A 15,469-nucleotide genomic window follows, 5' to 3' on the forward strand; every position below is an offset into this window, starting at 1 on the left:
TTGGTGGCCAAATCGTGCTTTTCAATTTTATTCATGAATGACTTACTTTATATAGTGGTTTAGGCAGAATTAGTAATATTTTACAAATCATAATACAATACAGGCACCATTAACATTTTTTTGTTTGTAGAATGTGGCAACACTAAATTTACTTAAATTTAAAAATGCATTGGCTCCAAATTCCTAAATTCTTTTATATTATCCATGCTCGCCCTTTATTAAAACTCACACTGATACACTTAATGATCTTTGCTGCCTGCTGCTTTGATTGACATGACAGTAGCTTCCTGCTGTTTTCAGGAGGGCTTGTACTTGTGTATGCACATTGGGTTTCATATGAGACAGAATTCTGCACAGAATCTTAACTAATAAGGAAAACAAGGCATGCTTACTTCTACAGGCAATTACATTGATGTTAGGAAGAAAGTGGACATCACTAGAACAATTTCCAGCATTTATCTAGAACAAACATATAATGTGCACTTTGAATTTGTAAGAGGACTATGCTTTGTCTTCAAAGAGAAAAATAGTGTGCTGGATTGTGCATGATTGTATACGTAGCACCAATAAGAATATGACTTTTCCCAAGATTAGACTATTCAGTGGAGAGTGGTCTGATGTTGGATAATGAAATGTCTGCAAAAAAACAACCAACCTCGGAGAGCACGAAGGATCCATCATTTCAACCTTGAGCTACAAATATTCTTCATATAAGTTTGAATTCACTTTCACATTATTTATTTATATTTATTTATAACATTAATTTGCCGCCCATCTCATATCCATGGATACGAGATGTAGACATTCATGGCATTTTTAGTATAAGCACAATAACTGAACAACCATTGCATTTCTAATAATTAAGCCATAATTTTATTCCCACTGATTATATTTAAAAATTGGATCCAGATCCTAGACGAAAAGAGTACATTGACAAAGTGCTATGTATATGGAAGCAAACTCTTATTTGTACAGATTTTTTGTGAGGGTAATTTTGTTAATTGTGTCCCATGGCTTCAGGAAATGGGGTCTTAACTCAAAGATTCTTCAAATAAACATTAAGTGAAGATGCTGAGTTAGGGTATTCAGTGGAATGAAGCACTTGCTTCAGTGCTTTCTTGGTGGTGGGTGAAAAGATTAAAGGTCCTTTATTTAAAATTATGTCATCTTTTAAACATGTAAATAGATTAAAACCTTTGCTATTTCATGTCTGCATGGTAGTTATAAAGAAATATGAGACATAGACATAAGAGATGAAAGCATATAATACTATGAGCTCTTTATAATAACTTTTTATTTGTATAGATTTGTATAGATTTGTATAGAGTTTCCACAGTAACTAGGTCAGAAATGTTGCATGATGATTAGGATTTTGCATATGAAATGCTTGTTATTGCTGACACCACCTACCCCTCCTTGTTACTGTTTTCTATAGGTTTTTTTTAAGTTGTATAACTTTTAGAAAAGCAAAATTCTAGAAACATTTTCATATTCTAAGATGCAAGGGCCAACTTCACTTAGATTTAATAATGTAACAAACATGACCTGCCAATACGTTTTTAATGCCATCCCCATGACATTATTTCCATCTGTTTTTATCTCATGAGACAGATTAGCAGTACAAGTTTTAAAGTAATATATTTTGCTATATTCTGCATCAATCAAGGGCAGCCACAAAATGCAAAAAAAAAAAAATTGTTAGGCTTAGTTCAGTGACAGTTAGATGACAGTACTGACTTGAGACAATGCTGATAGGTGCAGGATAGGAATCAGGAGTGGGGACTGCTAATTGTAGATTGATTTATTTAGAGTTGAGAGCACTTCAGCTCAGCAGTGGAGAATGATCTATAGCAGCGGTTCTCAACCTATGGGTCGCGACCCCATTTGGGGTCGATCGACCTCTTTTGTGGGGTCGCCAAACGCGGCGATCCGCCATTTTGTCGCCTCCGGGGGCGCGCCGCGCGCGTGGGGGGCGGCACGCCTCCGGGGGGCGGTGCCACGCATGCGTGCCGCGCATCAGCGGCGGCGCGCCTCCGGGGGCGCCGCCGTGCATGCGCGCCGCGCGTAAGGGGGCGCCGCCGCGCATGTGCGCCGCGTGCGGGGCCCCGCCCCCATGCGCGCATGCCCATAACGTTTGTGTGACGGGGGTCGCCGTCACACAAACGTTGAGAACCGCTGATCTATAGCCTTGTTAGAAGAACAAGTGTGTTTTGTTCGTGTATATGTATATTTGAGGGTAAGTTGCAAAAGTAGTGTAATTTAAGTATATGATGTTAAACTAGATGATATCAAAAGTATATGCAAAGTAGGTAGGTAGAACTAAACACAGCATACAGTATAGTGAATATCACCTTGTCTCTGTAATCATGCTACACACCTTATTGAACAGGCAGTTCTTAGGATCTTCAGTGAAGTTTTGGAATAACAACAACAACAACAAAAACTTTATTGTCACTTTGAATCAGCATACATCAAAATGAAATTTTGTTGCATACAGCTCTCAAAGGGCCACCACCTCCGATATACACTCCTTGTTCGTGGCCAGCTCAAGTTTCAGAACATCCATTTTAGTCTCTAGGGAGCGAACGATGGCAAAAACGGAACTCCATGTGGATTAGCCCTCAAATTAGCTTGTATTCCTACACGACAACCTTGCTCCTTTTCTTTTTCTGATCTTGTCCTTAAAGGGGCCTCTCTCCTTTTCACCCCTGGAGCACGCTATTGCCCCCATCTCCAACTCCTCCAAAAGCCTCTCTCCCTTCCTCTGGGCCTGCCGATAGCCTCATCCAATTCCTTTGCTCCATAAGCCCCGGGACCTTTCCTCCTCTGCCTCCTTCGAAAACAGCCCTGATTTGCAGTAGAATCCATTACTGTGCCAGCAATCAGATCTTATTGCCGGCAGAACAATTTCAAACAGTGCAAACGACTTTTAATGGTCTCACCATTAAACAGCTAAAAACTTGCCATACCAGCAAAGATTGTCGGTCGTATGTTAGCTTAGTCCCACTGTGTTGCTCAAACACATTAAAACCTTCCCGATCATCCGGCCTATATCCCTTATATCCCTCCCAAAACTTTTCACCTTCGCGAGCCAATGCACCTGCAGCTGATCCAGGCGCCGACATCTTAGTTTGCAGAAGATCTTATTCTCTTGATCTTTATGACTTAATACTCTGCCCAAGCCTCTATTACAGTGTAGGTTCCACCTTACAGTACATGGAAAAATTCATATATGGAGGAATTGTGCTTGCTGCAGACAATTTCCTGAAACCTGTCATACTCATTCATTAATTATTGTTTAATAAAGTTATTGCACAGCAGAATTTCCAGTCCAATCATATTGGAAGGGAGGGATCGCTGTTCTAAAATAGTGTTATAATCCAGGGTTATGAACTTGAAGGAAGCTTTTTCTCACCGGAAAGTCATTGAGATCCAGCTATTCTAGGAGATATTTAGGAACTAGTTAGAAAAATGAAATCAAGTGCTCGTGCATGTACACACACACACACACACACACACACACACACACCCCACACAAATTAAATGATACTTTATCTTAGTGCTTGGTTAAATTATGTTATACTTTCTGTTTTGTTACCCTATTTGGGAATGTGCAATGCTTATAGTCAGTTGCAACTGAATTATGTTATGAGCTTGAGTAAGAAATAAAAATGAAGTCTATAGATTTAGCATCATAGGCCTTAGAGAAAAACACACTCACTACAAAATCAGCCCCAAGCTATTATGGCACAAAGTAAGAAAAAAGTCCAAAATGTGTATGCTTCAGTAGAGATACACTAAGGTTGAAGTTTAGGTAATCCTCAAGTTATGACAGTAACTGACCCTGGCAATTACAGTCATAATTCATGATGGTTATAAAGCAGGTCACCATGCCACCAGACATGGTTTTAAGACCTTTTCCACAGTAGTCTTTAAGTGAATGTGATGGTAATTGAGCAAATCCATTGATAATTATAGGGCTTTTTTTTCCTGAAAACCAGAATTAAACATCATTTTCCAGAAAATCTGTCATAAATTATGGTGACATGACCACAGGGTTCTCCATATGGCCGTAAATGTAGACAAGATGCTGAGCATCCAAAATGTGGTCATGTGGCCATAAAGAGGGGCTGACATCAGAACTCCAAAACCAAGTTTAAGTAGCTTTTTGGAGGTCTGTCAGGACTTCAAATAATCATTAAGTGACTGGTGATAAATTGAGGACTACCTGTAAAACACATAAGTGGCATGTAGCTCTTAAATCCTGAAGCTTTTTTTCCCTTTGTGTCCTAGGAGGGGTGTCTGTGGCCTTCTGACAGTTCATCTTCTCGACAGGGACCTTCAGAGGTAAGTCTCAGAGGGAGCACAAGAGATTTCTTCTTATTTTGAAATTTCAATTATTTGATTTTCTAATGGGGGGGACGGAAACAATGTAGTATGGAAGTCACATGTGGCATTGTGGCAATTATGTTGCTGCTCTTGACTGTAAATATATAGATTTCAGAAAGCATTATGGAAGGAAGAGAAAGTTGATTGCTGTGGTGGCACATTTACCTGAGCTTCAGTTTCCCTGTGATACTGTATTGACAAATACTGTGAAACGTACATGGAACATTGCATAGGAATATGCTTTCTTAAGGAATTGTTCTGATTTTAGGTAATTTTGTAAAGCAATATAATACGGTCTCCTCAGGAATCTTTTTCCCTCTGAAATTGTTTCAACACCAAATTGGATGTTTGTGTGTGTGTGTGCATGTGTGCGTGCCCAAAATATTGCATGCCTTTCTGAATATTTTTTAGGTTTTGACTATACTGATTGCTTTACATTGCAGATTATGTATGCCCCACGTTCCAGGGACAGATTTACTGCTCCATCTTTTCTGCAGAGGGAACATTTCAGTCGCTTCCAGCCAACGTATCCATATGTGCAGCATGAGATTGATCTGCCTCCTACAATCTCTCTTTCTGATGGTGAAGAGCCACCACCGTACCAGGGGCCATGCACTCTGCAGCTTCGGGATCCAGAACAACAGATGGAACTTAACAGAGAATCCGTGAGGGCACCTCCAAACAGAACTGTATTTGACAGCGATTTGATAGATGTTTCGGTATACAATGCGGGCCCTTGCCCACCAAGCAGCAATTCGGGAATAAGTGCAACCAATTATAGCAGTAATGGAAGGATGGAAGGACCACCCCCAACTTACAGTGAGGTCATGGGGCATTATCCGGGTTCCTCTTTTTTCCATCACCAGCAAAGCAACGCGCCTTCTTCATCACAGAGGGGGAGCAGACTTCAGTTTCAGCAGAACAATTCAGAGAGCACAATAGTCCCTATTGAAAGCAAAGACAGGAAACCAGGAAACTTTGTCTAGTTTCTTTTTCCATGTGCACTTGAAGAGAGACGGGAGAATCAAACAGGAGCATAAGGGAAGCTTCTATGCCCCTGTGCACAATGTTGTTAAAAGTTTCACGTGACACAATTTAGTAAAACCAAACGTACAAAGCTGTTCTTTATTTCCAATTCCTTTAAGGGGAATTGCATGAAAATTGTTTTGAAATAATTGCAACCTTCCATTCAGTTTGGCCATGAGCAGTGTTTTTTAAAAATATATTATTTTTTTAATAACGTATTTGAATTATTTAATTTTAAGAAATAACTTAGGCACAGAGATATGCCTCGATTGGCCTGTTTTATAGTAAGTTAAAGGCTAAAACAGGAGAATAAGAAAGATTACTAGCTAAATGGGGGCAAAATTGGCCAGTTTGCTTTCCCTCCCTTCTCCCAGAATATATAATTTCTTTTTTCCTGTTTCCACATTTATGTTGTGTGCCAAGTTTTTTTTTTTAAAAAAAACTAAATGAATACAAGGAGTTAATTTGTGTTGTGATACTAGTGTGTTAAATTTGCACTATCTTTCATGTTTTAAATATCTACGAGGGAACTGTTTTACCTTAGGTTCTTCTATAAGGTGTCTTTTCACCTGTGCAAAGATTATTAGCCCCCAGGCCTCTATTTGCCCAGGCCTCTATTGATGATCCCCATTTTGGGGGATACAGATTTAAGTAGGTTTCTTATCATTTTACATAACTGAGAATAAATGATAGAAGACATTTTAACATGTTACTGTTGCAATAATTTTGCATTTAAATAGGGTATCAGCAAATTGTCTTAGAAATTTATAGGTGGAAGAAAGCAAATGTGAAAATACAGCAGCACCTTCTTTAGGTGGTTTTAGCTATAAGCCATTTGTTTCACTAGAACAGATTAAATGCCACATTTACTTTTTTTTTGTAACTACAGCTATATCTTAACTGCTTGTCACCCTTCTTTTTACACAATTCAGTGTCAGCAGTACTTAAAGCTTTTGCAAATTTTTATCTTCAGTGTAGTCCATAATATATTCAGTCATATAGCCTTACATCATACAATAAATGATTTTAAAAGTACAACATGGATTCTGCTGTTAAATTATAATTTTGTTGTTTAATATTAGTTTTTGTGTTTTACTTTCTAAAGACAATGATCTGTTCTCAGTCTGTATTTCTTAGCTGATAATGTGGGAATAATTGATTGCAGAATGCTACCAGAAATTGCTTCAGAGTATTAATCGGTTTTACAATTGGTTAATGTTATTCTTCTGCATCAAGCTGGTTTATATCTATTGTGCAAGCAATCATATAATGTTTTAGATCTTCTTTTCTTAATTGACATTTCTTATCCTCTTGAATGCTACATTAGGACTGCTCCAGTTTTTAGACTTGGACTCAAATATTCCAGCAACTTTGATCTGTTTTGGAATCCTAGGTTATTGGCTTTTATGCTTGGTCATATGTTTTTAGTAAATTGAAAGAGTTTTGAAGGAAATGGTTTTCAATTCAAAAGCACAGCTAAAGCACAACAGGCACTTCAAATATGGTTAGCAAATGAACTTTAAAAGAAAACAAAAAAAATCTAGAGTACTAATATTCTGGGCAAAATTGCAATTGCACACAAGTTTCCTTCAAATTTCCCTTTTCTATGGTTTTTATAGGCAACATTTTCCTAATTGAAATAGTGTAACAAGTACATCAACTGCACTCTAGTAATGTACTGTATTGATACCTTTGTTCTGTTTACAGAATTTTTTCTCTTTCTGGAGGACTTCTATAAACTGAAGTAAGTTAGACTAAAATCTGGAATCTGAACTTAGTTTCTGATCTATGCAGAGTTTTTATGCCAAAATAGCATGTGTGATGGATGTGTGTTTTAATTCCATATCTGGAAGCATTCATGAATCTTAAAATGGCTTCTGAACTTGATGATCGAAAAAATCCTTAAATAACAATTCTTTTCTAAAAATAGAATCCTGTTTTTGTAATTGGCTAGAATGTCCTTATTATGTAGCCATGGATTAGAAACTATTTTTTTGATCCTTGTAATCTCTGGTGATTCATATATCTGTCATGTGATAAGTGTAAGCACTCTCTGAAACAGCCGTTACAAGTTGGCATCTTCAAAGTTCTCATATTTGGTGAACATTTTTCTTTCAATGGATGTGAATACCAATATTACTTGGTATTGCCCCTTTAAACATGTAAGACTGATGTTCAGTGAATCTATTTTTTGAAACCTTGATTTCCAAATGAAAATTCTCTGAACTAAAACTCAGAATGATATAGTCATATATATGACATATTTTAAATTATAACATGGGTTTAGCTGAGAGAGCAAAAGAGCAAAACTCATGGTTAATACAGTTTATAGTTATTAAAAATTCATTGTATGAATGGATAATTAATCAGCCCTACTTTTTGACTTTGGAAGTTGTCAGTCTTAACTGGAAACTCTTGAATATGTGGGTGGGAAGTGGGTGTAGTGATTAAACTGCTTGAAATTGAATTTTATGTACTTTTTATTCAAAATGCTATTTCATAAAAAGTAATTTTATTTGATGTTAAGCCCAATTTTAATTTAAGCACTCTTAACTTTAAGATTATTACTAAAAAACTCCCTCAAACTGCTAAACTCTATTTCTTTTATTTTCCCCCAAAAATGTTTTATTATTTTGGTCCTGTTATTGCTGAAAGCTCTGGGTAGTTCTTGTATTAGGATTCAGAACGTACTAAGAATGTACTACAATGTGTAGGAACAGATACTTACCTTAGAAATGACCTCTCCTTATGCAATGTAATTTCTGGAGCTTGCTTTAAATAATGCCATCTTAGAAAAGTGCCATAACAATCTCAGAAGGTTGATTTGATGTTTATTTTATTCGCTTTTTCCTTCCAACTCTTTTTCGAACCTGCACCTTTGTATTATCTTCTACTTCTACTATCATATTTATATTTCCCAGAAATGTTGTTTGAAAGCTTTATCTCAAATTCATATGAAAGCAGTTTGCTTGAGAGTTAGAATGAGAATTAATGGAGAGCTTAGAAATACATTAATTCTAAAGTGCTGCTTCAGAAATGATATTTCATATGGCAAATATTTTTAATGAGAAGTTCATAAGAATGGAGTATTGAGGTTTTTTAAAGGTCAAAATTAATTGTTCCTCTTTTAATGGTGAAAATGCTATCAGTTTAAACCTGAAACTGAATTACTGCTTTGGGATCCAGATTAAATGTTATGGAAGTATCAGTTGTAGTGATTGTAGTGATAAGTCTTATGAAAATACTTTGTAAGGTGGAGCATCAAATGGCAGCCTCCCTACATCAATATTCATCTTATTAAAAGCTGATACATTATTGCAGTAGGAAATGCCATACTTTTCTGCAACCTAGCAGTCAAAATAGAGTAGTATTGTCCTTTTTAATGACCCTTTCAAAATTGATTGTCTAATAATAGGTTGGCCTTGTCAGGGGCTAGCAGTGCCTAACATGCAAGCCACATATACATGATAAAATTATTGTATAAAAGTTAATTTCATGTTTTGCATTTTTTCAAGAAGGAGAAACTTTTATACACAAACCAGCCTATGAGAAAAAGACCAGCAGCTTATTTAAAATTGTATATATTAGTAATTTTTATAACCTTTATATGCAAGGCAGAATTAATCCCAATTTTTTAAAAATGCAGTCCCTGAAAATTTTCTTTTGATGCCTAATTACAATTGTATGCAGCTCTGAACCGTCTAAATATTAAAGGTTATAAATAAGTTATGTATGTAATGCACAAACGTATACACAAACACTCTTTTTTTTTTACTTAGGCCATCTTTTAATTAAGATAGATGGTCTTGCTTAACCCAGGATTAATTGCTGTTTATTTTCAGGTTAGAATCCAGTTAGATATTCTTAACAATTTTTTTTGATCAAATAAAAAAATTCTTAGTATAACTTCTCTGTATTCAAAGACTATGCACATGCAGGGATTAGTAACAGAATTAACATAAATGCTTTCTTAACAAAGTTTATTATTTCATCTGTTCTGAAACCTTTGTTTCCTTAAGAATGTCCTCATCGTGTACAGCATATTTGGTTAGGATCTCAGAAATCTAGCTGTAACCTCAAAAATTCTCCACTTGCTAAAAAAGTTATACAGAAATAAATGGCTTTAATCTAAATTTAAATCACACAATTAAAGCCCATCTCCTCTTCCTTTTTTTTCCTTTTTCAATGGGGATTACTTGTAGCAATCTGTGTATGGCTATGCAGCAATAAGTCCTGTGGTTTAGTCTGATGTATTGTAACCACATACAGACCTAAATGTTCTAAATTAAGTCTCATTAACTTAATTTGTCATCCTATATGCACATTTCCAAGAATCAGTCCACATGTTTGTTGTGCATTATACCTTTAGCTTCTAGCTTTTAGTATCCTTGTGCAACACAGGTATAGATACTGGATTCTTTCTCTGCATCCTTTATGTTCAGCTACTTAGCATAGGACCTCTCGGGATCATAACGTTGAGGAAGTAAGAAGAGAAATAATTTTATATGCAAGGTTTAAGGTATTTGTGAAGTAAGTTTGGTTAGATTTCACTGATCAAATATATTTTCCAAAGGCATGTGGCATCCTTCTAAACATTGTAGGGGAAATGGTTATTAAACTCAAGAAAACAAATATGAATCTCAGTTACAGGCAATTTCTCTGAGATTGTGATATTAAAGGACAATTAAATGGACAATTTGTACTTATAAGCTAACACATTTGATCAAACCCTTTAATCTCTTTAATATCAAAAACTACATTGTCGTGAAAGCATGCTTGATTATACTTATGCCCAAAGGTTTGGGAGTTACTGCTGATATAGGAATGAAATCAACTTGTTAATGATACTCAAAGACAAAAAAATTATCTGTTGTGTATTTAAATGCATAAGTACTTAAGGGACTAATTTAACCTCATGGAAGCAGAGAGATTGCAAGGACAAACGACTTATAAACATTTCCAAGAATTACTGGAGATGAGATTTATTTGTATGTAACAGAACACAACAGTGTTAACATATTGGTCTACATTTCTAAAGCAAAAACCAAAACTATCTTGCAATTTTCTACATTGAAACCTTGATTGTATTGAAAAGTCAGTCCAGTAAGTCCTAAGTATATAACAATAAACACTATGCCCTGAGATCATTTTTGGGGAAAGAAGAGACAATTTATCAAAATTCCAAAGATAGATTTTTCAGGACCGTTATCCCTAATTTTTGCAAAGTGAGAGTTTGAAATTTCTGTATTAGGAACAGATATATTTTAATTCTGAAATATGTTTGTGACTATATAAGGGCAAAATTGCATGTTTCTTTAACTGGGTAATTTTTATTTAGTAGACTTAGTCTAATTAAACACAGTAAATGGATATTTTGTAGTATTACTTGGGTTGGGGAAAGAGAGGCATGAATTTATAAGATAGTAAGGAATTGTATTAATTCTGTGTTAAATCGACAAAGGTGAGAAATTCTAAATGAATGGCTTGGGGCCTAATGTGTTGTTTCTGAAGTGGGGATGGTACATACTCCACCTCTTCATACCACCTCATATATGTGGCAATCACAGCCCAGGCATATAATCTCTTAAACTGTGAGATGATTCTGTATCAGTTACATTTTTTACTTTTTTCAAAATTACGATGTGGTGTTCTTGGGATTTTTCTGCCAAGCCTCTAAATCCTGCCTATTCAACATAAAACTCTGCAGAGTTTGTTCTATATACTGTTTTGTAAATTAATGAATACTCTTATTTAAATACTCATATTACTCTTTATATGAAGAACTTAAAAAGGATATTACTCTGTTCATACTTCAATTCAATGAACAAATAATGTAAAAATTTTATAAGTAAATTCCCTTGAAACTTTATTATTCGGGGGGCATTTTTCATTACAAAAATAACAAATGATATACTCTTCAACAACCTTTCAATTTTTTATTATTACTACTTTTTTAGAAGGATCACGTTAGGATAGTACAATGCTATTTCATATTATAAATCTTCTGTACCTTTTGATGCAGGATGTGTTCTACCATCTGAGATGTCTAGAAAGCACCAAGCCTTCATCTTGGAGGGAGGGAGGAACGAATGAAGGTTGGGGAGATCCCTAATATTTTGAGCATTGGAGTATATATGCTGTATGAATGCTCTAGTTACCCCGCTACCTTTCCATACAACATTGGCCCTTTAGACCAATGTTTGTGACCCCTTCAGCTTGAATGCTTGAAGAACATTACTAATAGCTGCCAGAGTTGCCTCAAACTACAAGATAGATGGCATATAAATTTAATAAATAAAATTATTGGCAAGGGAGGAGAGGGGTGTTGGCAGCTTAGCATATAAATATCATACATATATTCTCCTTTATTAGTTTAGCATATATTTTGGAACGGGCAGTATGGTCACAGGAAAGTATGGATTTTCTGAGCTGTCAAGCTGTAAGTCCTACTTTAATTGCATTGCTTGTTCCTAGCAGCAACAGATCCTTGTTTTGAATGTTGTTTTGTTTTAGCATTTCCTCACTTTCTCCTACATCTCAGAAAAACTGAACAAACAATATAGGTAGGGTCAATTATGTTCCCCTATGTAATCTTAAATATAATTAATTTGGTCTGGTTTTGTTTTTTCCTTAGTAATACTAAAGAAGTTGCATTTCTGGGTTTGCTAAATAAAGTGAATATTTCCCTGTATTTGGATCCTAATTATGGCATTGTGTCTATCATCTTTTTGTTAATTCCATTCTCCATTCTTCTTTCAGCTCTGGTGAATGCTGTTCTCATAATACAATTTCAACCGTTTACTAAGTCCAATCTGGGCAGCTCCATTGTACTATTCAGACATTTTTGATATAGAAACTACTCATTTTTATGACATTTTGTAGGAAATATATCTATAGTTAAGCCCTGGAAAATCCTTGTGCTATCTTGAAACAAATCAATCACCACACCATCAATTCTCTTTCTATGGCTAAATGGAATATGTGGCGTGAAAACTTGCAATACTGATGCAGTATTAAATTTGTTTGATAGAAGCAATTGAATTTCTGTTTAAAATAATAGGGATGGAGGAGGGGAAATAAGGTGCATAGAAATTGCTCTGCAATATTCTTCTGAAATATATGAAACACTTATTCAATAATACTTGTATTTAAAATTAAATGCCCCCCTCCCTTTGTGGGGTAGCCAAATGTACTTGTTCCACAAGATGTTGCAGTAAAATCAATAGATTTTTAATACTTTGTTTATGCAGCTAGTTTTCATGCTTGGTCAATTCAAACATAGGTTTATAATGTTCTCCAAGAGATGACTCGTGGATTTAATTAGTCAAGCCAGTTAAGAATGCCTGTTTATTCTTGACAACTTCAGCTTTTCACTGCAGAAGAATTTTTGAATATGCCTGAATTATTTCACTGAAGTCAAATTCTCATTATTTCATCTTTGCTATACATTTTCTCTTCTTATCTAACTTCTTTTCTTTGGTTAGTAGCAGATTTTTCTCACTGTCCAGGGACTCTTTTATACATTAGAATAGGTTGAATTGTTTTGTTTCGGGTCTTTTCATTTGGGATTTTTTCTTCTCTTTTATATAATTCAACCTATGTATGCTTGTAATCTTTATTTCTTAGTTCATTGTACAGATGTGAAAATAATTTGGTAAAATTAGTGTCCTTTAACTGATAAAGAAATCGGATTACTGTTACTTGAAAAAACTTCTAATTTTATGAGTGACATTTTGAAAAGTGTACTTTCTCTATTACTTAAAAGGAGTATGATTTAGGTGCAATGCTCAATGGTTTGAACAGGAAGACTATAAATATGCATTTCCTCTTCTGGATAGATTTGAGGGGAATCCATGACACTTGGCTAGGATAAGCCATGACCCATATTCTGAATGAAAACCTTCTTCTGAAATATTCTCAACCTTTTTTCTGAATTATTGTTCCTCTATATATTCCAGAGAAGAGAAACAAGGCTCATTCATAAAATCATTGTTTGACTTTGAATGTGTGATATCCCTATTAATTTGACTTGAATGTGTGATATAATGCACACTGAGGTGCTTAATGTCTCACATTTGAGTGGTTTGTACGATAAACCATAAAACAGTATTTAAGTTCATTTTGCTCCTTTTCATTTGTGAATTTGTCAAAACAGATACCGTAGTTAATCCACAAATAAAGTATTCCTGTTTTAAAGGAAAATTCTCCATTCCCAACCTATGTGAACTTCAGTCTTACCAAATACTATAAAATTGCACACTAAGTATTCTGGAGACATGACCTATGAAAACATCCTAAAGATACCAAGATACCAGATTTCCTAATTTGCTCCCTCAGTATCTAACATCTAAAGGAAAATCAGGTTTCATCTCTGAACAGCCTTTCTAGCTTCTGCTAAGCTCTGAAATATGCTGTTTGTTACTTGGTTCAATGACCTTTAAATATACTAATTTTACAGGTTAGTGGTTTACCTGCTTCTGACATTGTCTTCCTACAGTACTCAATGAACAGTAACAACAAATAGAAAACATGAATTGGAGAATGGGCTAATGCTGATTTTCTCAACCATGCTGTATTCCAGAAATCCTGCATTGCAACTTCCATCTTTCCATTTAGAAAGGAAAAAAAAGAAAATGGCCACCAAATTTTTTTTTTTAAAAAAAACTTTTTAAAAAATGGTCTTAATTGCCACTAAGGCAAAAAATAAATGGAACAAATAATTATAAAATTATAAATATAAATGAAATAAATAAATGGAAAAATAAATGAAATAAATGGAACAAGACCCTTATCAAAGGTGTTACAAATTTTTTTTACACAATTTAATCCATGTTAAAGCCATTCACTTGTAGATAAAGACCCTTTTTTGACAGCATATTGTTTGGAATTTTCAGCAGAAGAAACACTTTTTAAAACTTTTTAAAATTAGTTTTCTTTCACTTTAAAGCTAAAGCCAAAATAACAAAGTCAATATAACAAAAAGTCTATTAAAAAGAAATTCCATTAAAAGAATGGAAGATCTGTAGCTTTGGAGAGGGCAATAACTTCACAAATTTAATTCATATTTGAAATTATTTTTGTTCATCTTTTGTCCCTTTTTAATGTTTTACATTTTAATAAAATACCGTAGAGCCAGTTTCTCCATTAGGTCACTGAAAATAGGTAATTTTTGCTATTTTTCTGATTATTAACAATGTTGTTTTGACTTATATTTCTTTGGGAGAAAAAAGACATGAGGAATAATCTACAAAGAAGTATTTTGCATATTTATCTTAACTCTGCTTATCAGTTAAATCATTTCAATGAAAATGCTGTCAGAATAGCTTGAAGGGGAGCACTAGTTTAATTTAGATGTTTCTGTTTAAAAAGACTTGGTATGTCTAACTGAAAAAAAGTTATAAGGCTGGAAATTAATGAATACATCATTTTGTTGTGCAAGAAAAATATTTTAGGCATATACTTTGGAGAGAAAGAAAAATGGAAGGCAAGGGGAATGAAAAGTGCAGTATCTGAAGATCAAATCAATAGTAAATATTGTCCTCATTTTGTCCCCTGAAGATTAAACTATTTCAGAGTAATTTGTTTTGTTTTCTTAATAAAGTTTTTATTACTACTTTTACGTTGTTCTATGATCCAGAAACACATTTCTAAAATTTGATGTCTTTATTTCCATTAAATTCTTCGCTAAATTTACCTTATGATTTTTATATTCCTTAAATAACCTGCAATCCTTCATTTGAGAGTTCTTATTTTTTTACCTACATAAATTTTGAGACATGAGCTTTGCATTATATGTATGGCATTTATATTATAACACATTGTGAACCTTGTAAATGATGTCTGCCTATCTGCCTATCTACTAGATTATTAATTATTTTGTAGTAGACTGGCATACCCATAAGGGAAATGGCCTTCTGTTTGGGAAGTCTTGTGGCAATCTTGTATTGTGATAAAATGTTCCTTATGCTAAAATCACTGCCAACTAGAAGTATTGGATGTAGGGAAAATGGAAGTAAATTTCTTTTCATTAAGGAGGCCACCAAGTTGAAAAAGG

General features: G+C 34.6%; 1 protein-coding gene across 4 annotated transcripts in view; it reads left to right on the forward strand.

Annotated features, from left to right (window-relative positions):
* Positions 1-14,071, forward strand: part of LDLRAD4 (low density lipoprotein receptor class A domain containing 4) — a 270,690-nt gene extending 256,619 nt beyond the window's left edge. For all 4 annotated transcript variants that reach the window (XM_039339281.1, XM_039339284.1, XM_039339283.1 and 1 more), the window contains 2 exons: positions 4,294-4,347; positions 4,833-14,071. In XM_039339281.1, coding sequence (XP_039195215.1) covers positions 4,294-4,347; positions 4,833-5,375 — 597 coding nt within the window. In that variant the 3' untranslated portion in view covers positions 5,376-14,071. The remainder of the gene's footprint in view (positions 1-4,293; positions 4,348-4,832) is intronic.
* Positions 14,072-15,469: the final 1,398 nt, after the last annotated feature.

Source organism: Crotalus tigris, unplaced genomic scaffold, assembly GCF_016545835.1.
Source record: "Crotalus tigris isolate CLP2741 ecotype Arizona unplaced genomic scaffold, ASM1654583v1 scf7180000017731.4096049, whole genome shotgun sequence".
NCBI classification, from domain to species: Eukaryota; Metazoa; Chordata; class Lepidosauria; order Squamata; family Viperidae; genus Crotalus; species Crotalus tigris.